Source organism: Rhinolophus hipposideros, assembly GCF_964194185.1.
Source record: "Rhinolophus hipposideros genome assembly, chromosome: 20".
NCBI classification, from domain to species: Eukaryota; Metazoa; Chordata; class Mammalia; order Chiroptera; family Rhinolophidae; genus Rhinolophus; species Rhinolophus hipposideros.
In genome coordinates this window covers 15,230,245-15,253,448 of record NC_138066.1, presented here as the reverse complement: position 1 = coordinate 15,253,448, position 23,204 = coordinate 15,230,245, and the positions used below count along the sequence as shown (strand labels likewise).

General features: G+C 47.8%; 1 protein-coding gene across 14 annotated transcripts in view; it reads left to right on the top strand.

Annotated features, from left to right (window-relative positions):
• The window catches only part of RPH3AL (rabphilin 3A like (without C2 domains)), a 147,571-nt gene that overhangs the window by 27,586 nt on the left and 96,781 nt on the right, over window positions 1–23,204 (top strand). For 11 of the 14 annotated variants that reach the window (XM_081029478.1, XM_081029474.1, XM_081029473.1 and 8 more), the window contains exon 2: window positions 20,967–21,077. In XM_081029478.1, the coding sequence (XP_080885604.1) occupies window positions 21,001–21,077 (77 nt within the window). In that variant the 5' untranslated portion in view covers window positions 20,967–21,000. Of the gene's footprint in view, window positions 1–12,220; window positions 12,353–18,438; window positions 18,481–20,966; window positions 21,078–23,204 lie in introns of those variants that run through there. The other 3 variants (XM_081029475.1, XM_081029468.1, XM_081029476.1) reach the window with 3 other exon arrangements.

Genomic DNA, 23,204 nt, shown 5'->3' with positions numbered 1-23,204 from the left:
ATTCTCTCGAGATCCATCCATGTTGTCACAAATGCTCCTATATCATCTTTCCTTAACGCCGAATAGTATTCCATTGTGTATATGTACCACAACTTCTTTATCCATTCATCTATCGAAGGACATTTTGGTGTTTCCATGTCTTGGCCACCGTAAACAAAGCTGCAATGAACATTGGCGTACACGTGTCTCCTATAGAGAAATGCTTTTATATTTTTGGGGTAGATACCCAGTAGAGCGATTGCTGGGTCATATGGTAATTCTATTCGTAATTTCTTGAGGAACCTCCACACTGCCTTCCATAGCGGCTGCACCAGTCTACATTCCCACCAACAGTGTATGAGAGTTCCTTTTTCTCCACAGCCTGAGAGCTCATTTTTGAGGCTGAATTTTATTCCATTATATAGATGTACCACAGTGTGTTTATCCATTCAGTTACTGAAGGACATCTCAGGTACTTCCAAGTTTCGGCAATAATGAGTAAAATTGGTATAAACATTAGCGTGCCATTGTGTGGACATGAATTTTCTTGGCATGTTGGGTAAACGCCAAGGACTGTAATTGCTGGATCACAGTTGGAGAGTATGTTTGGTTTTGTGAGCTACTGCATTCCAAAGTGGCTGGACCATTTTGCAATGAATGAGCGTTCCTGTTGCTCCACTTCTTCGCCAGCATTTGCTGTTGTCAGTGTTCTGGGTTTTGGCCATTCTAATAGGTGGTATTTATTTCATTGTTATATATCAGTTGCTTTTCCTTAATGACATATAATGTGGAGCATCTTTTCACATGCTTATTTGCTATCTGTATATCTTCTTTGGTGAGATCTGTTCATATCTCTTGCCCATTTTTTAACTAGTTGTTTGTTTTCTTATTTTTGAAAAACTAGTGTTTCCCCCATTTACAATCTTGTTCATTGCCTTAGACTTACCTGAAAGGATAAGGAGAAAAGGTTGTATGGGTATGTGGGGGTGATTGGCCTGGGAAAAGGCCCCAGAACACACAGAGTTATGTTTAGTGTTGAGAAGTTGGGATACCCTTGGGATACCCTTGAGAGTCAGAGCTTGGGCTTGGAGTCCAAATCCTGGGCTTTGGGTAAATCATTCACCTCTCTGAGCCTCAGTTTGCTCACCTATAAAAATGAGGGTGTTAAAACCTGCTGTGAAAAATAAAGGAGATGATTCTATTAAGTGCTTGGCACCAAGTTTAACAAATAGTAATGTTTGATAAATGCTAGTTCTCATAGATAATTAACAGACGTACCTTTTTTCTCCTATGTGACATTGTGTGTTTCCCTTGTGTCCTGATCTTTGAGACTCCAGAGCTCTCTGGAATCCCATTTGTCCTTATAGTGCAAAGTTGGGGTATGCGAGCATATGGGGAGCGTACTGTGCCCCAGCCGGCACCCACTTCCCTGTCTTAACCCCTCGCCGCCTCCTCTCACTTCCCTTGTTGCAAGACCCGGATTCGTTCTTCTTACCTTTTTTTTATTACTCTTTCTGCAGGCCATGTCCTCCGGGCTGCTGTTTCTTCATGCCTGGCTACAAATATAAACTCCCCAGCTATTCCCCATTCTCACTCCTCTGAGGACAAACCCCAGGCCCGTTTTGAGAGTTCCTGCTGATGGCAGTGAGGAAAAGTCAGACAGGCAGGAACGTGACTAGGTTGGCAGAATCCTCCCAGCAGTGGCTCTAGACTGGCCAGCTTCTGTCTGCTTTAGACATGGGCCTTGGGGTTAGTTCTTGCTATGGCCTCACCAACAATCCTCTGCCCTGCCCAGAAATGACGCCCGTTGAGCATGTCCCACAATACAGAATGAAAGGCTCAGAAACTATCCACATCCACCGTGGGTTGCTTGGAGACAAAACTGTGCCGTGCCTTCTGAGGTTCCTTATAGAGTGGTCAGGCAAGCAACAGGACTGGCCAGACACAGGCAGAGGGCAAAGTCTGCAAAGCCACTGCTCCCCCACCAGGGAAGCAGCAGGTCAGTGGTTATGATCATGGCGGGGAATGGAGATATATTATTCTATTATGAACTGACCTCCTAGGTCATTGAGTCAAGCGAATGAATCCATGTAAAAGGCTTAAGAGCAGAACGCACACATTCAGTGTTAAATAAGGATGTCAGCTGGTATCGTTATAATCTGCTCAGACCCTTTCGCCCAGGGCACCCCTACTCCCACTCTCCTTTCTCCCCACCCCATCCCATGTCCCATCTCCCCATCCCAACTGCTTCAGTTCCCTCAGGTGAGCTTGGGGGCTTGAAGGTGCATTTTGCAAGAGGGCTGTCCTTAACCCAAAGGCATGACCTGTGAGTTCAATTTAGTGCAGCAACATTCATTGGGGTCCCCCAGCTGTGCTCTTCTGGGCACGGGGAGTTCCAAGTCTAATGATGCCAAGGACGATGGTGGTGGCGGTGATGATGGCAGTGAGTGATACAGGTCCTGCACTTGACGTGTTCTCTGCATTACCTGTACCATCTAAATCAGGGCTTTCGAACTTGGCACTTTGAAATCGTCAGCTGGATAATTTTATGTTGTCGGGGCCTGCCCTGTGCATTGTAGGAGAGTTAGCAGTATCCTGGCGTCTACCTACTGGGTTGTAGCTAGTCACAGCCCCAGCCTCAAATGTCTCCAGACATGTCCAAATGTCCCTTGGGGAACAAAATCACCCTGACTCAGAACCACGGATCTCATTTTTCCTTCCCAGTAGCTCCAGGAGGCTGCTATTCCTTTTACAGAGGAGGCAACTGAGGCTTAGAGAAATACAAAGTTGCTTAAGGTCACAGAGCTTACTAATTCACAGACTCAGAGAGTAACCCCCAGATACCTGACTTGTAACCATTGCCCTTGATTACTTGGCAGAAGAAGAGTATTTGTCAGCCCTGGGCAGGGCCACCTGGGGTACCTGACAGGGTTGGGGCCTGCGTGGTCAGCCCTGCCATCCATTGCCGAATTCATTTGGAGCTACTAAAAACAGTGGCTGTTGCCCGTTTTCTAACTTGGAGTGAACTGGAAGAGCTGAATGTATTTACGTGGAGTCTGTCTCCAAGGCCTCAGGCCTGTGACATGACAGGGAAGTCCCACTGCTTCTCCTTCCTTCAGGCAGCCCTGTCGCCTGCAGACACCTGTGGGAGAAGGAACAGGCGTGGGTGTGTTTTTCTGCAAATGGGGCCCTCTAGGCTCCTTGCCTGTTTTCTCCAGCTCAGGCTGTGAGTCTGGATTTACCGGATGAATGCTCAAAATACCCATTTGTAATTTTACTTTTAAAAAAAAAGCAATAACTTATGAAAAATTTAAAATATACAAAGCAAAGTTGAAAGAACTTTACAGTAAACACCTATATGGCTACCACTTAGATTCTGTTATTAATTTTGTACTATTTCTGTTTCCCTTTTCTGGAACCTAGGTCAGCATTGTTTCTGGCTGGTGGGTCAGTGGCTGGTGGGGTTAATTCCCCATGAGAGAAGAAATTAGTAACATAGACAGTGGTAATGAGGCATTCAGCAGGGTGGTGGGGGAGGGAAGGATCGTGGGTGATCCTACTCATTATTCAAGCAAAACGAGTTAAATCAAGTTACTACGTTTAAAATGGCGTCCAGTAGTTAATCCATATCATCTTAAAGTATAGAAATAATACAAGTGCAATAGTTTCAAGCAATACAAGTCGTATAGTAAATTGCTCGACACAAAGAAGGCCACATTTGGGAAATTCTAAATTATCGTCCTTCCTTTTCCTCATCTGGAGCCCTCCTTTGTCTCAGAAATAGGTAAAGACCCTGGCAGACACTCTCACCCCTTCCTCAGTGCTCTTTCTCCCTCCACCCCAGGTGCCATGGGTGGGGGAACCCACTGTCACATCTTGAGCCCCCCCTTCACGTTTCCCAGGTGGGACTTAGCTGCTCCTTCTGGCAGGGAGAGGATGTCCCCCTGCCAAGGGCCGTGCCATCAAACCACACCACATCGCATCCCCTTTGCTATAAGTGACTCCAAACAATGGACACCTTTAATACAAAGTTGTGTGTTCTTTTTATTATGAAAAAATTTTAAATTTTTATTTTATTTTTTTTAAAAGATTTTATTGGGGAAGGGGAACAACTTTTATTGGGAAACGGTGTGTACTTCGAGGACTTTTTTCCAAGTCAAGTTGTTGTCCTTTCAGTCTTAATTGTGGAGGGCGCAGCTCAGCTCCAGGTCCAGTTGCCCTTGCTAGTTGCAGGGGGCGCTGCCCACCATCCCTTGTGGGAGTTGAACCGGCAACCTTGTGGTTGAGAGCCCACTGGCCCATGTGGGAATCGAACCGGCAGCCTTCGGAGTTAGGAGCATGGAGCTCTAACCACCTGAGCCACCAGGCTGGCCCTTAAATTTTAATTTTGAAAGAATTTTAGACTTACATAAATGTTGGGAAAAAGGGTACAGAGGGCTCCTGTATACCCTTCCCCCGCTTGCCCTGTTAACATCTTATATAACAATATAACCGCTGCTCATTTTCTTTCCTTATCTTTCACAACCTTCAAAATTTTTGAAGACCGCTGGTCCGTTATTTTATAGAACGCCCCTCAGTTTGGGTTTGTCTGATATTTTCTCATGATTAGTTTGCAGTTATGCATTGCTGGCAAGAATCTCACAGAAGTGACATGTCCTTCTTAGAGCATCATCTGAGGAGGTACACGACGTCCGTATGTCTGGTCACTGGGGATACTAGTCTTCAGCACTTGGTTAAGGTAGTGTCTGCCCCGTTTCTCTCCTGTCATGTTACTATTTTTTCCTTTGTAATGAATAAATAAATATCTTGGGAGAGACTGTGCAAATATCCCGTTTCTCCTCAAACTTTTGTCTACTAATTGTAGTAGCCATCCATGCGTCTTGCCTATGAGAGTTATCCCAGTGGTGTTTTAAGGGTGATGCTTCTGTTTTCTTCATTCCGTTTACATTTACTAATTAGAGCTCTTTTGGGAGAGAGCTGCCCCTCTCCCCTGTTTGTTTATTTATTTATTTATTTATTTATTTATTTATTTATTTATTTATTCAATTATTTATAAAAAGGACTCAGGTATTTCATCTTATTGTGGGCTATCATCTAATACTATTGTTACTTCTTTTGTTGCTCAAATTGTTCAAGCTTTAGACATTGAGGGCTCATTAAAAAAGTTTTTGTTGTGCAAGTTTTCAACCATTACAGAAAAGCTGAACAGATAGTACAAAGAACACCTGTCGGCCCTTCACCCAGATTCATATTTAATCATATTTGCTTTCTCTCTCTCTCTCTCTTTCCCCTCCCCCTCCCCTACAGTGTTTTCATAAATGTACCATCTGTTGTTTTCTTTTTATTGAGGTTAATTTGCAGTTAATCTGTCCCTGTCATCAGAGGTTGATAGTAAAATGTAAGTGGCCAGCTCTTTGTCCCGTGGAGACTGTGTACCTGGCTGCCCTACTCAGACCCCAGCTTCATTCTTCACTGTGCCCCATGATTTTTTAACAGCTTCATTGAGCTATCATTCACATACCATACAGATCCCCCATTTAAATTATACGATTCGGTGGTTTTTAGTTTTTTACAGATGGGTTCAACCCTCACCACAGCCAGTTTTAGAACGTTTTCATCGCCACAAAGAGAAACCCCATGTCCTTTAACTGTTACCTGCCCTCCTCCCCGCTAAGTCCTACACAACCACTAATTTACTTTTTGTCTCTCTAGATTTGCCTCTTCTGGACATTTCATATAAATGGAATAATATGCTGTGTGGTCTTTCGTTACTGGCTTCTTTTAGCTAATGTTTTCGAGGTTCTTCCCTGTTGTAGCATTAATCAATACTTCATTCCTTTTTATGGCTGAATAATATTCCATTGTATGGTTTTACCATATTTTGTTTATCCATTCTTCAGTTGATGGACACTTGGGTTATTTCCACCTTTTGGCTATTGTGAATAGTGCTGCTATAAACATTTGTGTATAAATTTTTGTTTGAACACCTGTTTTCAATTCTTTCAGATATATACCCAGGAGCGGAATGGTTGGGTCATATGGTAATTCTATATGTAACTTTTTGAGGAACGGCTGTTTTCCACAGCGGCTGCACCGTTTTACATTCATACCAGCAACATACAAGGGTTCCAATGTCTCCATATTCTCACCGATGCTTGTTAGTTTCCATTTTTTAAATTATAGCCATCCTAGTGGGTGTGAAGTGGTACCTCACTGTAGTTTCGATTTGCATTTCCCTGATGACTAATGATATTGAGCATCTTTTCATGTGCTTTTGGGCATGTGAATATCTTCTTTGGAGGTATGTCTCCTCCAGTCCTTTGCCCATTTTTTTATTGAGTTTTAAGAGTTTTATATATATATTCTAGGTTCTAGACCCTTATCAGATACAGGATTTGCAAATATTTTTCCCCATTCTGTGGGTTGTGTTTTTACCTTCTTGATTGACAGTATCCTTTGGGGCACAAAAGTTTTTAATGTTGATGAAGTCCAGTTTATCTACCTTTTTTTTTTTCTGTTGTTGCTTTTGCTTTTGGTGTTATGTCTAAGAAACCAAATCTGAGTTCATGAAGATTTACTCCTATATTCTAAGCATTTTATAGTTTTAGCTCTTACATTTAGGTCTTTAAATTTAGAATTAAATTTTTTGTTTCTTTTTTTTGTTTGTTTTTTTGCGGGTTTTTAAAATAACATTTTTTTATTCGTTTCAGGTGCACAAAACAAAGAATTAAATTTTTCACATGGTATAAAGTAAGGGTCCAACTTCATTCTTTTGCATGTAGCTACCCAGTTGTCCCAGCACCATTTGTTGAAAAGACCTTTTCCCACTGAATAGTCTTGATAGCTGGTTGAAAATCAGTTGATCATAGATGTTTAGGTTTATTTCTGGACTCTCAATTCTATTCCAGTGCACACATCTTAATATCATCCGGACACAAGTTTGTCTTGCTCTCAGGAAGCATTTGGTCCAGTAGGATAGGTCTGACATAAACCACCAGGACCTGGGAAGTGCTGGGAAAAGGTAAAGGGTAAGCATTTATGAAGATGTCTAGGAAGGAGCAGTGCTTCAGGCTGGGGCAATTGGTGTGGAGTAGGAGGTGGCTGGGGGCTGCTTTGGAAGAGGCGTGGATTTGCACGTGGCAGGTGATGCCAAGTGTTTTCCATTTGTCTGGAGACAGATTTGCCAAGGTGAGATAGAGCCTGTGGATGGCCATGAACTCCCAGCTGAGGACGGGGGCCTGACTTGGAAGTGTCTAAGCAGAACTAGACTTTTAGAGAGCCCATTTGTTGGTAGGATTGGCTGGGTCTGGATGGGGGAGCCTGCAAGCAGGGGAACCACTTAGGATCCTTTGGGTGACTGAGGTCTGAGGGAGCACCGGGGTCAGGCAGTGGGAAAGGTGGGGAGCAGGGGCTGTTAGAGACCTGTGCCTTCGTGCCTCTCTGCTCTGCGGGCATAGGATGACACAATAGCAGCAGTTGAGGTAGGATAGCGGAGGCCTGTACTGCTCATATGGGCCTTGCGCCTCTCATGACAGCCGCAGCCTGGGAAACCCATTCCAGCCTGCCTCCTCTGCAACACCTCCAGGCTGCTCCAGCCTCGGTAACTCCGAGCCTTTTCAGAGCTCCTGTGTGGCGAACTCCTGCATATCTCAGTTTTTGTGAACTCCTGGCACACTCTTGAGTGCTAGGAGCGTGGTAGATGTTTGGAGAATATTCCTGGTCTATTGCTTTCATTGGTGCCACATGCTAAAGCCAGGACTCCTTGGGGACAGGGAGGGTAATAATGCTTGGGCTCAGCCCAGTCAGTTGGGCCAAACTGCTTGCTGGGGGCCAGTTGTGTGGCCTTGAGAAGTGGCTTTGCCTCCTAAGCCTCGGGTCTGAGCCCCTTCTTTGGGAGAGAGGATGGTCATGCCATTCCCTGGAGGTTACGATGAACTTCAGGTATCAGCCCAGGGCAAGCACTCGGCAGGTAGGCTGCACCCATCAAGTGGGCTGCTATCCCTTCCCAATTTGGTAGCTCAAGGTCAGGCTGAGCATATACAGAACTGTTTTTATTTCTGTGCTCCTCCTAAAAGCCTTGAAAACTATTGGCAAAATGCTGGTGGTTCTGCTTGGCCTTTTCTCTGCTCATTTTCTCTGTACCAAGCCACGTTCTGGGGTGGTCTCCTCTCTCACTCTCAGGTGACTGCTCCCCCCGCCTCCAGGTGCCTGAGTCCTCGGTGGTCCTCACTGTGGTCATTTGTGACGGCATCCCCACTTGTGTGAGGTCTTAGCCTTTGCCGGCCGAACAGGGAGGGTGCAGAGAAGTTGACAGCTGGCCCCCAGGCAGCACGGTACTTAACCTTGGAGTTGGAACAGAGAAATGTCTGTTTGCGTTTCCATGAACAAGTGGGGACAGCTGGCCCACAGATAGCAGGCTAGGTCAGCTGGGGATTGATTGCCTTGGCTATTGGCTTTAAGCAAACAGCCAGGGCCTTGGTCCCTGCCCCAGCTTCACTGAAGTGGGTGGAAAAAGGATGAAGTCCCCGGCAGAGCCTGACGAGAACCACCAGAGAGCTGGTGTCCTGGTGGAGCTGTGCAGAGGCCCTGGGGGAGGCAGCAGTGTGGGAAGGTGCCCCCTGGGGACCTGGAGGACTGCCCCTGTCAGCACACCTGAGGATTGGGACTTTACCACGCAGGTGAGAAGGGGTGGGTCTGTTTTCCTTCCATAGGTTTCTGTGCTTCATAAAGAGGTTTCTCTTGGGCTCCTCCAACAAGCAGCTCCCAGATGTAAGCTAAAATCAGGTTTCTTTTGCAGAAATTCTGTTTGCCCAGGACTGTTCAGGCACACAGAGATTGCATACATGGAAGCAGGCTTGTATTTCTGTACTAAAAGACAAGCAGCATTAGCACCCCTCACTGCATGCCCCAAGCCAGGTGCCTGGCAGCCCCTAGGAGGACTTGGACATTTTCTGAGCAGAGGGTCCCCTGGGCTGCTTACCCTGAAGGCTTGATTATAATCTGATAACCTTTGTGTCCAGCTGTAATTCCATCTCGTGGTCTTCTTATTGTGTGTGTGTGTGTGTGTGTGTGCCATCGACCCCTTTTTTGACAAGTCTGTGGAACATTTCTCAAAATAATGGTTTTAAATGCACAGAGGAAACCCATTATATTGACTTATAGTTACCAGAATATTTTGTAAAGCCAAACTTTTGATATAGTAATCTGTGTGCTTCTTTACTGACGCATTACAGTAGGTCTAATAACTATTATAATTTAAAAGTAGTGATGAGCATAAATAATATTTCAGCAGATCTGCAACTCTGTATTGTGCAATTCTATTGCTGACTAAGGCACAGGTACTAATAATACCATGGTGTGTTGCTGATACTCATAAATAAAGGAAATAGAAAATTTCAGGTGTAGGTTAATGAAAATAAAGCTATAATTTGTGCCCATCCGAAGTCACAGCTCCCCTGTTAACAACTCCCAAGACAAGCAGTGACCAAAGGAGATCGCTTTTCTTAATCCTCTCTTTGCATCAACTGTCTCCCTGTCTCAGGTTTAGACCCCTGTCCTGGTCCTTAGCTCCCCAGGAGTCCAGAGGGCCCTTTAGAACCGCTTAAATATCCATGCACACAAACTAGAGGGTTCACCCTGCCTGCTGACCCCCACCCCCGGGGTAAGTCTCCGGGTTGTGTTTTCCCCGTGTGTTATGGGTTAAATCGTGTCCCCCAAAAGGATATGTTGAAGTCCTAACCCCTGGAATCTCAGAATATGATCTCATTTGGAGAAAGCAGCATTGCAGATGTAATTAGTTAAGATGAGGTCATATTGGAGTCTCCCTTAGTCTTAATCCAATAGGACGAGTGTCCTTATAAGACGAGAGACACAGAGGGAAGATGGCCATTTGAAAACAAGAGACACAGGGAGACAGCCATGTGGAGATGCAGAGGGAAGAATGCCTATGAAGATGGAAATAGAATTGAAGTACACACCGAGGCGTGCCAAGGAGTGCCAGCAAAGAGAAGAAGCTGAGAGAGAGGCAACGACAGATTTCCCCTTAGATCCTTCAGAGGGAATTCTGCCCGACTGACATCTTTGTTTTGGACTTCTAGTCTCTAGAACTGTCTTAAGCCTCCCAGCTTGTGGTAATTTGTTACAGGCCCTAGGAGACTAATGCCGTGTACCTGATGGGAACACCTGGGCCTGGCAACCAGCCTGTGAGGCTACCCTCCTTCCCGGGTGTCCCCAGGTTGAGTCTCGCCTGAGGAATTTGGTTACCCTGCAGCCTCAACTCTGTGAGCGCCTTGATCCGGGACTTTTCCCTGCTCTGTTTCAGGCCTGTCAGAAATGACAAAAGCGAGCTGTGCCTCTAAGGACTGGCGCTTGACGTGAGAGGTGGAAGGGTGGGATGCTTTGCATCTCACCTTGGTTGGAGGCTTTTCATGCCTTTCAGCCTGGCAATGAGATAATGGTTTCCGTGCAGCGAAGAGACAGGCAGGTATTTGGGTCCACTGGAACGGGCGTTGTAGATGAGGGCTTACTTTCCTGGGGAGAAGACCCCACAGCAGTAAGTGAGGCCTCCGATCTGTGCGTCACGTGACACCGTCTGCGGGTACAGCAAACAACTCTTGCTCACCCTGCAGCACACTGAGATGCTGGGCACCTGCCTGATACATAATCGGCACTCAGTGCGTGTTTGTGGAATGAATGAGGGCAACGCAGCCCAAAGTGGCTGCCTGTCCTTTTGAGGACGACAGCAGATGCTCAGCTCTGAGGCTCCGCGGGATGTGCCACGGGAGGAGCCGTGGGACATCCGGGGTTGACTGCCCCTTGAAGGACACAGACAAGAAAGGCTACAGGAGTCTGAGCAGGGGCTGTAGGGTTTTAGAGAGCCCCCCTGCCCTGAAGGGGAGGAATCTGAGCGGGTCCATGAGGACCAGGTAGGGAGGACCAGTTTGTCTGACTCGTACTAAATCCTCCTTATAAAAGGATTACTGGAATAAATTCACGCATAATCCCAAACTGTGCTCCTCTCACGTTATATAGTGCCATCAAAGTATCTACCTTTTTGTTCCACTTTGTGCGCCTAATCTTGCTGTCACCCTTTCCAGGTCGTTTGTCATTTTGACGTTGACTGTGGCTGGATGTGCCACTGTTGACCATTCCTCAAGAGTTGGAGTCCTTTCTAGATTTCCCATGGTTTCAGCTGGTGTAAACCACTTTGCAGAGGCAGGTGTCCCAGGTGAGACCTGTTCAGTGCATGGGCCTGAGTGTGGCTGGGAGGAAGGTAGGTTAAAGCGTGGGGGTCACACTACAAGGCCTTAAATTCCAGGTCAGGGAGGCTGGGCATGATTCCGTGGGCTGCAGTGAACTCTTAAAGGTTAGTAAATGTGTAGTGGACCCCTGCCATGTCCTGGGGACAGTGCTGGCCCAGGGAAACCAAGATGCATTCTGTGAGCTGCAGTCTGAATAGGGGTAATGGAGGGAAAGTCCACCTGTGATACAAAGTAGAATGAAATACTGAGGGGAAGGCAATGGGGCCAATTTTGAATGGGAGCTGACGGGGGAGGAACTAGAGAGTTCTCAGAAGCGAGGTGCTGGGCCTCTGTAGGTAGACCATGTGCAGGAAAGGCAGTTCACGTAAATTCTCGGGACAAGGTTGGGCAGCCAGAGTTCATCTGAGTTCCTGTGGACTGGAGCGTGAGTTTGTGGAAGGAGGTGTGGGGAGGTGAAACAGGAAGGGTAGTTGGGGCCAGATCATGGGTGACCTAGAGTGCGACTTGGGTGTTTTCCTTTGGCAGTGGGGAGCCATGGAAGGTTTTTGAGCAGGAAATTGCATGGCCTGACCTAGACTTTAAGGATGACCTCTCTGGCTGCAAGGGAAGGGAGTGAGGTAAGCTTCAGGAGGTCCAAAGGCCAATTGGGAAGCTCTTGTCACAGCCTGGGCTGGCGTGGAGGAGAATCAAACCGGGAGAGCAGGGGAAGAGTCACCTGTAGAAGCAGACAGATATGGCAGGACAGCTGCTGACAGGGTGAGTTCTAGGGACGTTTGTCAAGCAGTCGCTTCCCTGGGGCTCCTGTCTCATCTCCGGACTCCCTTTGAGCCCTGTCTCATGCATAATCAGCCCCAGACACGCAGAGAGGTTCCTTCAGGTTTCAGACAGGCCTTTGAGGCTTCCTGTCTGAATCTTTCATCCTCCCAGAGCAGCATGACAAGTAGAGGAAATGTTGATGTTTCCGTGCACCTTATCTTGCTGCTATTATCATGTTTCTCGTATCATAGTAACACAGGAGATGTCAGGGCTGTTGCTAAGGGTTCCCTGGAATATTAATACCTGGGTGTAGAACGAAGGGCTCTTACAAGGCCTCAGGAAGCATCGGCTTGGTGGCAAGTATTCTTTTATATTTGTCCCCGCTTTTTCTCTCTCCTGTAGACCTCATCTCCTCCCCTGCCACCCAGTCCATGCACAGCTAGCTGTCTTGGGGTGGCACACTTGGCAATAGAGAACATGCAGCCTCTGTCCCTTCCCCATGCCCAGGGCAGGCGAGATGAAAGCATCGCTGTGTTCTTTCCTACAGAGGCCGCATGCAGGCCCTGCATTCTTTCCAGGGCAGCTCTCTAGGCCTTAGCTCCTGTTTGGCACTGGGATGAAGCCCCTTTTCCAGCCCTGCACAGCCACCTGAGAAGGCTCCAGCCCCTTCCCCAACCCCCCTCCACAGGGCTCTTGCTCTGCTATGTGGGTGGGGAGCAGCGTGGGGTTTGCTCGCCCCTTTGTCTCCTGTTTGCCTCCTCATCTGGTCTTTTGGCCTTCCCACTGCTCCCAAGTTTGAAAATCAAACTCCGAACAGCTCTGGGAGGGGGTTTAGCCAGCGATGGAGGTCAGGGTTGGGATTTTATGCCCCGTGTGTCCGTTATCTGTTGCCGTGATAGCGCTGCATGACACCCACCCCTAAACTGGTCTACAACATGTATTTATTGCTCCTGAGTCTACAGGCCAGCTGGGCCGCACATTTCACTCATCAGGGCTCGGCAGCTGAGAGAACACCGGCCGCTAAGAGGAAACCGCTCACGCCTCGCGTGGAGGGAGCATGCACTTTGGTTCTCTCTCCGTGCCCTGTACGTCCTCACTTGCTGGTAACTCCTGTTTTCCTTTGCCGTGGCGTCCCCTCCTAGACCTCGTGGTTTCCTTCAGCTCTTACACTCTCCCCACCGCTTTCCCGCCGTGTCTTCTATCATTTCTTCTCTTCCCACGAGGTCGTCCATTCACACCACACCCAGTTGTATCAGTGAAAGTTCCTCTGAAATAAAATCAAGGAGGCGGAAAATGCGAGGGTCTGAGGTGGGAACAATAACCACACCTAGGGAAAGGTTTGTGTGAAAAGGAGCTGTCCTTGCTTGGTCACTGCCTTTGTCCCTATCCTGGTCTCGCTTAGGTGGGGTAGAGACCCTACGGTCCTTCTCTAAGGGGAGGTGGTTTTGCCCTCGGGTATCGTTTTCAGTTTGCTACATCTTAGAGACCACCGCAGGCTGGCCATGTCTTCCACACGTTAAAGCGGTTGTGAGTTTTGGAAAACTGGGTGTCAAACGGCAGAGTTTTCCTGGATTAGCAGCCATGTGGATGGAGTTCACAGACCCACAGGCGTTTGCAATCATTTCATCCGCATGGTGACCCTGTGGTGGAGGCAGAGACCCCGCCCTTTTCAGGGAACCCCAGGCTGCAGAGGTGTTAGGTGACCACCAAGGTCGGTCGGGGTTCTAAGACCAGCACTCCCCGTTCCCAGATTGTGAGCCTGCAAATTCATTAAAGGGGGAGAAGCCTTCTTTTAAGCAGACTCGAATGTGTGCGGAGAGCAGACCTTTGTTTTAGTGATTAGAGGACTGCACGCATTGTTAAAACCACTTATTGAAGATTTTCAGGTAAATTCTTCCGTCTTCGAGTTCCGACTTCAAAAATTACCAAAATCTACATTAGGCCCACAGGACACAACTGCCTTCTGCAGAACGTCTAGTCATGAACAATCCTAGATGCCCTTTGGAGAGAGCAGGCATGGGGCCTGCAACTGAGAGCTTTGAGTGGTTGTAAATGTTTCTGTAGTAAAAGTCATCTCAACAATACATGACAAAAAAATACACGTCCTTTCCCTTTTGGGAATTGATCCTAAGGAAATGCTCCGAGATGGGCACAAAGATTTAGCTTCCAGGATGCCCATTTGAGTGTTGAATATAATAGAACAAAACTGGAAACAATTGATGTGTCCCCAAACAGGAAACTTATAAACTACATGCAGAACACTGAGTTACAATTAAGAATCCTGTTTTTGAGGACTTTTAATAATGTGAGCAAGTACAATGTGATAAGAAAACAGAACAGTGTATGTAATAAGAACCCAGTTTTATTTAAAATCTAGATACAAATACCTAGAAAAAATGGAAGATCTTACATTAAGACGTTGAGTCTTCATCTGGGGGTGGGTGATGAGTGAGTTTTGGGTGTTATTTCTTTCTAGTATTTTTCCATGCCCAGGAGATGATCACGAGAGATACACTGTGACTGTTGCCCTAGAACCAGCTGTGGCCACAGCATCGGCCTGCAGTGACTAATGCTCTCAGGGTGAGGAGCTTTTGACTTCAGGGAGATGAGAATTGGATCTCCCTGTAAAAATGTGTTTGTTTTTCTCAGATCTGCCTCAGAATGTTGCCTGGGGCTCCATTCCCCAGGAATTTTCTCAGGAAATCATCACCAGGCAGCTCCTGTTTCTGTCCCCACCACCCTCACAGGGTCCCTTGAGCCGCTGTGCTGCAGGGTTTAGAAGCATTCAGGAGGGTGCAGACTCTATTGGGTTTGTCTCACCCAGCGGGTACAGGCGGCACCTGGGGGCCTCATGGGCACACTGGCCCCTGGGGAGGTGGCTCAGCTGTCAGATGGAGCCCCTGGGCATGACTACCCCCTTGAGGAATCAGAGGAACAAACTGCCTGTGAGTGAACAAGTCACAGAGGTTGTTAGAGCCCATCTCTGTTCTGAGCACGTCTGGCTTGTCTGAATTCTTGTTCGGGAAAGGCCATCTCTGATTAAATCAGTTCAATTGAACAGATATTCACTGAACAACTACTTTGTAGCTGGCTCTGTGCAGAGATGGAGAGAAAAGGAGGGCACAGCCCCCCAGGGAGCCCACTGTCTAACAGGGAAGGAAAGATGGAAACATGTTAAAGAAGGAAGATCTCGGGGGCCAGTTCTCAGGTAGAATGTCCACCTCTCCCAGGACCGGCTTCCTTCCCCAGCAGAACACACATACTCACATACACACCACACCCGCGACATGCCACACACACACAGTACACACACATACCCTCTCCTTCAGCCTCTTTCTCTCACAGCTGGAAGGACCTCAGAGACAGGGCTGGACCGTGTGCTTTTGTAAGCTCTCCTGGCTTACAAAAGAAGTTCAAGCTCCACGCAGCCCTCTTTCCACAAACCCTGCTACCTCTGCTCCCCTCTACGCCCTTGGCCAGTCCCGTCCTTCCCCTTGTGAATGTGTGGGTTCTCCTTCCCTGCTTTTTACTTACCTCCTTTAAGCCTTTGTTTTGTTCCCTCATCATTTGATTTCTGTCCAGGACAGACTGACATTTATTAATCCAAGGGCACATCCATATTCAGCTCACACGACACTGCTCTTAGGAGGGTATGAGTCACAATACAGCAGGGCCTTGGGAAGGGCCTGCCTCCTCGAGACCCTCACTAGATGGGGAGCAGAGCCCAGGAGGGGTACGTGGAGTGATGGTGAGCACACAGTTTGGCAGAAGAGCCACCTGGTCAAGGGGGTATGAGAAGCCAGGGGCAGTGATTGGCTGGTGAGTCAGGGAGCTGGCAGATGGCTCAGACTGAAATGGTTTGGAGAACCTAAGCTGGCTTTGTTGGCAGTTTCTTAAAATATGGCTCCTCTCCCACCATCTGTCCCGAGGTTGCTCTCTGTGGGCAAAAGCCAGCTGGGTCTTCTGAGGTGCCAGTTGCAGCCCAGGGCATGTCCAGCAGCTCCTGGGGGGGGGGGGCTGGGTTATCACTTGGAGCCAACCCTGTGAACTTGCTCAACCACAGAGAGCATCGTTGAAGACCCTGCCAGCCAGTGAGCATGTCCCCAGGCCTCGGGAGGTGACACCCTCCCATCTTCCTAGATCACTCTGTAGCATTTGACTCTATGGGCTCAACTTCCATGAAGCTCCAGGGGCAGGAGGGGTGGGAGACATGGGAAAACGCTCCTCCTCCTGGCCCTGGCAACGGATCCCACTTCCCAGGTTAGAGCAGTCACCAGCCACCCGCCCCAGGACACTTCTCTAGTCCCCTGCCTGCCACCTATGCCTCCCTCCTGCAACTTGGCAGGGTGAAAACCGTCGTTAGAATTGCACCGGGCAGTCCTTCCAGCCTGTCCGTCTAAGCTCCCTTGGGTACCGATGAGGAAACTGAGGCCCAGGGAAGATAACTGAAGTGTCCCTGGTCTTCCAGTAAGTTTGCATGAAAGCCAGATTTTCACGTGTTGTTTTTTCTCTCCTAGTTGAGTTTTATCTCCGCCTTCCTCACTGCTTCAAAACCCTTCCCTCTGAACTTAAGGCCCAGTGACCCGATGCACAGCCAGTAATATTGGTTAAGGGTTAGTAGACTGGCATAGTTAGCTGTGTGACCTTTTCTCGGTTTCTTAACCTCTCTGTTTTCTGTTGCATAGAAAAACAATTAGATTTAGGAAAAATAGAACAGACTGGGTGGTCAGTGAGTCGTTTTGGCGGAAGTTAAAAAACAAAGAAAAGACAAGGAATAGCCCTCAAGTTGGTCAGAAAACAGATAAATGTTAGTTTGGGGGCTCCCTGGCCAGTGATCCCAAAACTCTGGCTACACTAGGAAGTGACCTAACGGGGGAAAATGAGGTACATCGCTTAGAGATTTGTTTGGGAGTGATTCGTTTGGAGCTGTCAAGACTTGCTGCGTCTCCACCTAAGTGTGCTGCTGTCTTCTGGATGTCCCCACTTGTCCCACCATAAAGGAGGTAAAGGTCTGATTATGAGAGCACAGGACCCCTTCTTTCTCCCTGCCTCTTTCCACTGCCCAGCTCCTCATCCTTTTTGTTCAGAAGCTTCGGCAGAAGATGGACTTCACACCCTGAGGTTCCCTGGCTTGCCCCTGTCCTCTGGGGTCACCAGTGGTGCTCTTTGCTTCTGTGGGGGTGCCTGGCAGAGAAGAGGGGCCACTCCATACTCACAGTGCCCAGCTGCCCCAGGATTGGCAGGGAGGCTCAGGGCCTTCCAGTCCTGGGAGCAGTGACCTGAGACATGGCGCCCCCTGCAGGCCAAAGCAGGAGCGGCAGCATCTGTGAGGCAAAGACAGGTGGCTGCAGGGGCACCCAGTTCACCCAGGGCACAGCCTCTCCCAGTCAGAGAGACCATCACTTCCATTTCTTGAAGCTCCCAGAATATAGTAGTTTCCCCTATCACTTTCCATGGTTTCGCTTTCTGTGGTTTCAGTTATTTACAGTCACCTCGGTCAAAAAATATTACATGGAAAATTCCAGAAATAAACAATTCATAAGCTTTAAATTATCTGCTGTTCTGAGCAGCATGATGAAATCTAGCGCTGTCCTGCTCCATCCCGACTAGGACATGAATCATTTGTGCAACGTATCCACCTTGTATAGGCTGCCCACCTGTTAGTCTTAGTAGATGTCTTGGTTTTCAGACTGACTGTCCCCAGGATTGCAGTGTTGTGTTCATTACCCTTATTTTATTTAATAATGACCCTCAGGCGCAAGAGTAGGGGTGCTGGCAATTCACATATGCCAAAGAGAAGCCGTAATGTGCTTCCTTTAGGTGAAAAGTTGAGTATAGTGCAATAAGATATTTTGAGAGAGAGAGAGATTAACTAGATTGACATAACTTTTATAATGTGGATTTAGTATATTGTTATAATTGTTTAATTATTGTTGTTATTCTCTCACTGGCTATAAATTAAACCTTATCATAAGTATGTATGTTTAGAAAATAACATTGTATATATAGGGTTTGGTGCTCCCTGTGGTTTCAGGCATCCGTGGGGGGTCTTGGAACATATCCTCCACAGATGGGGGGGGCTACTGTATTTTTAAAATAATAGTAAAGAAACAGGGCTGTAGTGTGTTTTAATGTTTGCTTGGAATAGAATAACATTTTTCACACCCACCCAGCTGTGTAACTGTGCTATTCACAAGATAATAGAAATTAAAAAACAAAACAAAACAAACCATAATGCATAGAAGTGGAACATCCGTTTAAAGTTGTTTGATAAGTATCATTTTTTAATCCCACCTGTGTTTTCCTGGATTGTATGTTGGCTTCCTTTGGGAGAAGGTCAAGACTTTCAATCTGAGGAGGCTTTGATGATGGGGACCCCCCAGTGCTGGGGCTGGCCATGGGGTCTCCACACATGTCTCTTTCCCTAGGTGGCCCACAGTGGAGGACAGGTGCCGGCTGTGCCGAGTGGGACAGAGAGACCCAGGTAGTCAGGGTGGTGGGTTTGGCCCCTATGTGGGTCAGTTAGCTGCAGCATGTACACTGACCCCTGCTGGTTACAGCAATGGGTGACACTGGCCTGGAACAGCCTTTCTCAAACGGTGGGCGGGGGGACCCAACAGGTTACGGGGTCTACAATGTCAAAACTATTTTTTTAAAAATAAATTTCATTGGGGAATATTGAGGAGCAGTGTGTTTCTCCAGGGCCCATCAGCTCCAAGTCGTTGTCCTTCAATCTAGTTGTGGAGGGCGCAGCTCAGCTCCAAGTCCAGGTGCCGCCTTCAATCTTTAGTTGCAGGGGGCACAGCCCACAATCCCATGCGGGAATTGAACCAGCAACCTTGTTGTTGAGAGCTCGCGCTCTAACCAACTGAGCCATCCTGCCGCCCCTCAAAATTATTTTTTATCATAATAAGACATTTGGTCTCATTTTCTCACATATTTACATAAGATGAAAAGTTCATTGATACGGTTTCAGATGCCACATTGTAATTGTAACTAAGCTTTAAAAAACAACCAACTACTATTGAGTTTTGGTCCAGTATGAAAGAAGAATAGCCACAATTATCTGAAAAGGCTATTAAAATGTTCCTTCCTTTCCCAACCTTTGTATATATCTGTGAGCGTCTGGATGTGCTTCACGCACTTTAACAAAACCACATATCACAAAAATTGAATGAAAAATCAGACATGAACACCAGCTGCCTTTCGTTAAGCCAAACATTACATAGATTGGTAAAAATGTAAAATAATGCTATTCTTCTCACTAAAAGCGTTTTTGTTTTGAAAATATAGTTATTTTTTTAAATATGTGAACATCTAAGGGGTTTATTATTTTGTAATGAATTATAAAAAATTTTTTCTCAGTTTTAATTTCTACTGTGGTAAAAACATCAATAGATACAGCCCATCTCATTTGGAGTCCTCAAGAATTTTCATAGCAGTTTAATGAGATGTAGTCCCCATACCATAAAATTTGCCCTTTTAAAGGGTACAATTCAGTGGTTTCAGTGTATTCACAAAGTTGTGCAACCATCACCACTAATTCCAGAACCCTCCATCATCCCAAAAAGACACCGAAACCCATTAGCAATCACTCCCCATTCTTCCCTTCCTCCCACCTCAGCCCCTGACAACAACTAATCGACTTTCTGTCTCCATCGATTTGCCCATTCTGGACATTTCCTATAAACTGGACCTTACGGGATGTGATCCTTTGTGACTGGCTTCTTTCACGTACCATAATGTTTTCAAGGTTCGTCCATCTTATAGCAGGAATCAGTGCTTCAGTCCCTTTTATGTTCAAATAATATTCCCTTGTATGATATGCCGCATTCTATCCATCGTGGAATTGTTTCCACTTTTTGGCTATTATGAATAATGCTGCTATGAACATTCATATACAAGTTTTTGTGTGGGTGTATTCCGTTCTCTTGGGTATGTACCTATTCGTAATTTCTGGGTCATGTGGTAACTGCGTAACATTTGAAGAACTGCTAAACTAATATCCAACCTCAGTAGTTTTTAAGAGTGCAGAGGAGTCGTGCTTGAGAACCACTGGTCTAGACGGGATGAGACCAGGGGAGTGTGGAAACATCAGGACAGACCCTCGTCTTTGCTCCTGGGTTTGAGATCTGCTCAAACTCATCTCTCTCTCCTCCTCTTCCCCCCGACCCCAAATCCTTGGTGGCAAGGAGAAAGCCAGCTAAGCCACACTGTACGGTCGAACCACCAGGAAGTTCTGGAGCAGGGTCGCCTCCGCACGGGATTTCCAAGGGTGCCGGTTTCATTGCATTCCTGATGGACAGTGTCCCCTGCGGGTATGCAGGGTGGCGGTCCTGGTGCAGCCGTCGCTCCCTGCCCTCCTTCCTGCTCTGGAGAGCACTGTGATGTTGTCAGAAACTTTCGGGGAGCAGAGTCTGTGAAGACCTTGTTTGTGGAGCTGAGGGGGGTGGCTGGCGTCAGCCACCCCCACATGCCTCTGGCTGCTGCTGCGAATGCCCCACGTTTGGGAGCTGTGTAGGGTTTGCTCAGGCTGTCCAGCCGTGCCCTCCCCCCACCACCCACCCAGGCCCCTCCTGCTAGGCAATGTGCTAAGCACAGCAGAGGCTGTACGTGGAGGGAGTAGATCATATGCCCTCCAGGATTTGCCAGCTAAGTTGAAAATCACTGTGGTTGCCTCTTCTTTCTGGTTCTAACCCTCTCATGTCCCGCCCGTCATGTCCAGTCTTGTCACTTAGCCACGTGATCCACCCAGACACCCCTCCCAGTATCATGAGCATTTTGAAAGAGTACCTTCAAAAAGGGAACAGTATTTAGCTGGAGGACTGATTCTGATGGTGAGATTCCAGGCGTCAGTGGGGATATCGTATGGGGATAGGTTGGAAGTACAGTGTTTGGAGCCTGAGGGCCCCTGTCTGCCAGCTGCACCCCATCTAATGACGTGTTCTTTTTTTCTTTGTCTCACCTCAGATGTGACTCCTCACTCTGGCTGGGGGCTCCAAGCATGGCTGACACCATCTTTGGCAGTGGGAGTGACCAGTGGGTGTGCCCCAATGATCGGCAGCTTGCCCTGCGAGCCAAGTGAGTACCTTCAAGGCCCAGCCAGGTCTTCCCCTCCCTCCCTTCCCTGCTCCCCTCCTTTCGTTGGCAAGATTCAGTCCCAATGACCCAGAGACAGAAATTTAGAGACAAGTGCCTGTCTAATAAACTCCATACTCCATGCCCTGAGTTGGGCACTGAGCAGCCATTCACTTATTTAACCGTCATATGGAGTGTATCCCCATATCTCAGTGAGGAAAGTGAGGGCTCCTTGCCCAACTCGCGTACTTATAATTGTCGGGGCTGGTACCCATACCCAGATCCTCTGACCTACGTCCTTTCTATGATATCACCAGTCTGCTGTGCGAGCTAGACTGCTGCCTTTGCCTTCTTTTTTAAGAGCATAAACCTCCCCCTGTCTTTGAGCCGTCAGTCCCTGAGCCCCTGGAGGCGGGAGCCTTTCATCTGTGGAGCCCCACTTCATAGATGATGCCTGGCACTGCCAGACAAGACAGAGTGAAGGCTGAAGGCTTGTCAGATGCATGAAGGGCTGCCCCCTGACAGAAATACATAGCCAGCCTCGGGGTTTCCCAGGGTTCCTTCACGCTCCTGTCAGGGTCTCCTGTTTCGGCCTCTCCTCTTGGGGTCCTGGTTTTCTTGTTATCCCTCAGAGCCTGGTGACCCTTCAGCTTCAGTTTGGTCACGCCGTCTCCACCCACTGTCCCCCTGTGGCTGGAAACCAGGGGCTCCCAGATGCCTCTCCTGCCTTCCTGTCTCCCTATCTGTCTAGGAAGTTGGGGGTCCCTGGTGTCAGAGAAGCCCAAGAGTCCCCTTCATCTGTCAGACAGTACCAATTACAGGAGCATGCATTTTCCAAATGGGAGTGAGTTCAAAAAATTTGCAATTAGATGTTATGAGCCTACAGGGACACAGAGCTGAAACATCAAAGGGGGAGAGAAAAAGTAATCCGATATGTCCAAGAAGAGTGGAGTCCTGCATGATTTGCAGGAATCTTTGTACGCCAGTTAATTTGTCCCTGTCATTGGGATGGCTCAGTCCTGGCAGGGGGAGAGATCAGGGAGGAAACCAGCCCCTCACCCTCTCTCCTCTGATGGCAGGAAAGATGATGTGTCCTCCCTGGCTGGATCCAAGGAGCCAGGGAGAGCTGTGTTCTTATAGGGGGGCCTGGTGTGACCCCTGGCCACCCCTCTAGTGCTCCCTTCAGTTCTCCCTGACCTTGTCTTGTGCCCAGCAGCAGCCAGAAGCTGTTGTAACACCTTTTAGAAGAGCAAATGTTTTTATCTCCTCCCCGGGGTGCGCTGCCTTGTAATGCCAGGCTCCTTGTAATGCCGGGCTTCGTAAAGGAGAGCACTACAGATCCCTGTATCCAGATACTACATCAAGGGTTCCTCTGGGAAGCCTGGGGAAATTACCTTCCCTGGCTCTAGCAAGCTCTGTCCTCCAGCCACCATCAGATATTTTCCAAACCCCTACTATGTGCCAGGGTACTGGTGACACAACAGCAAATGAGACCAACATGGGCTCTCATCTTAAGGCACTGATGGGAAGGAGTGAGCATTATACACGTAATTACCCACGTGCTTTGATGGTGGAAACAGGCCGTGGGGGTGAAGGGGAAGCTAACTTAACCTGTGGATTAGGACAGGCTTAGCTGAGAGTGTGATGTGTATGTTGAGTCCTGGAGGAGGGGTAAATGTTAGATGGAAATATGGGGGAGGAGCTTCTTGGCAGAAGGAACAGCATGTGCAAAGGCCCTGAGGTAGAAGGACCATGGCATGTAGAGAACCGGACAGAAAGCCAGTGTTGGCGTGAATGAAGAGATTGAGCAAGGTGATGAATGGGTGAAAGGAAGATGGAGAGGTGAGCAGGGTCGAGATGAAGCAGAGCCTAGTCCTCCAGAGACTCACATTCTGGAAAGGAGACAGAGGGTCCCAACTTGCCTCAAAATAATGTTTAAGCATAATGTTTAAGCCCTGTGATGGAGCTATGCCCAGGTCTCATGGAAACTCTCAGAATGGACAGGATCGAAGAAAAACCTCATGGTGAAGATCATGTCTCAAGTCTTAAAAAAGAATAGGAATGAGCCGGTGGAAAGAGGGTTTAAGGAGAGCGACAGGCTCTCCAGGTGGAGGGAACAGCATGAGCAAT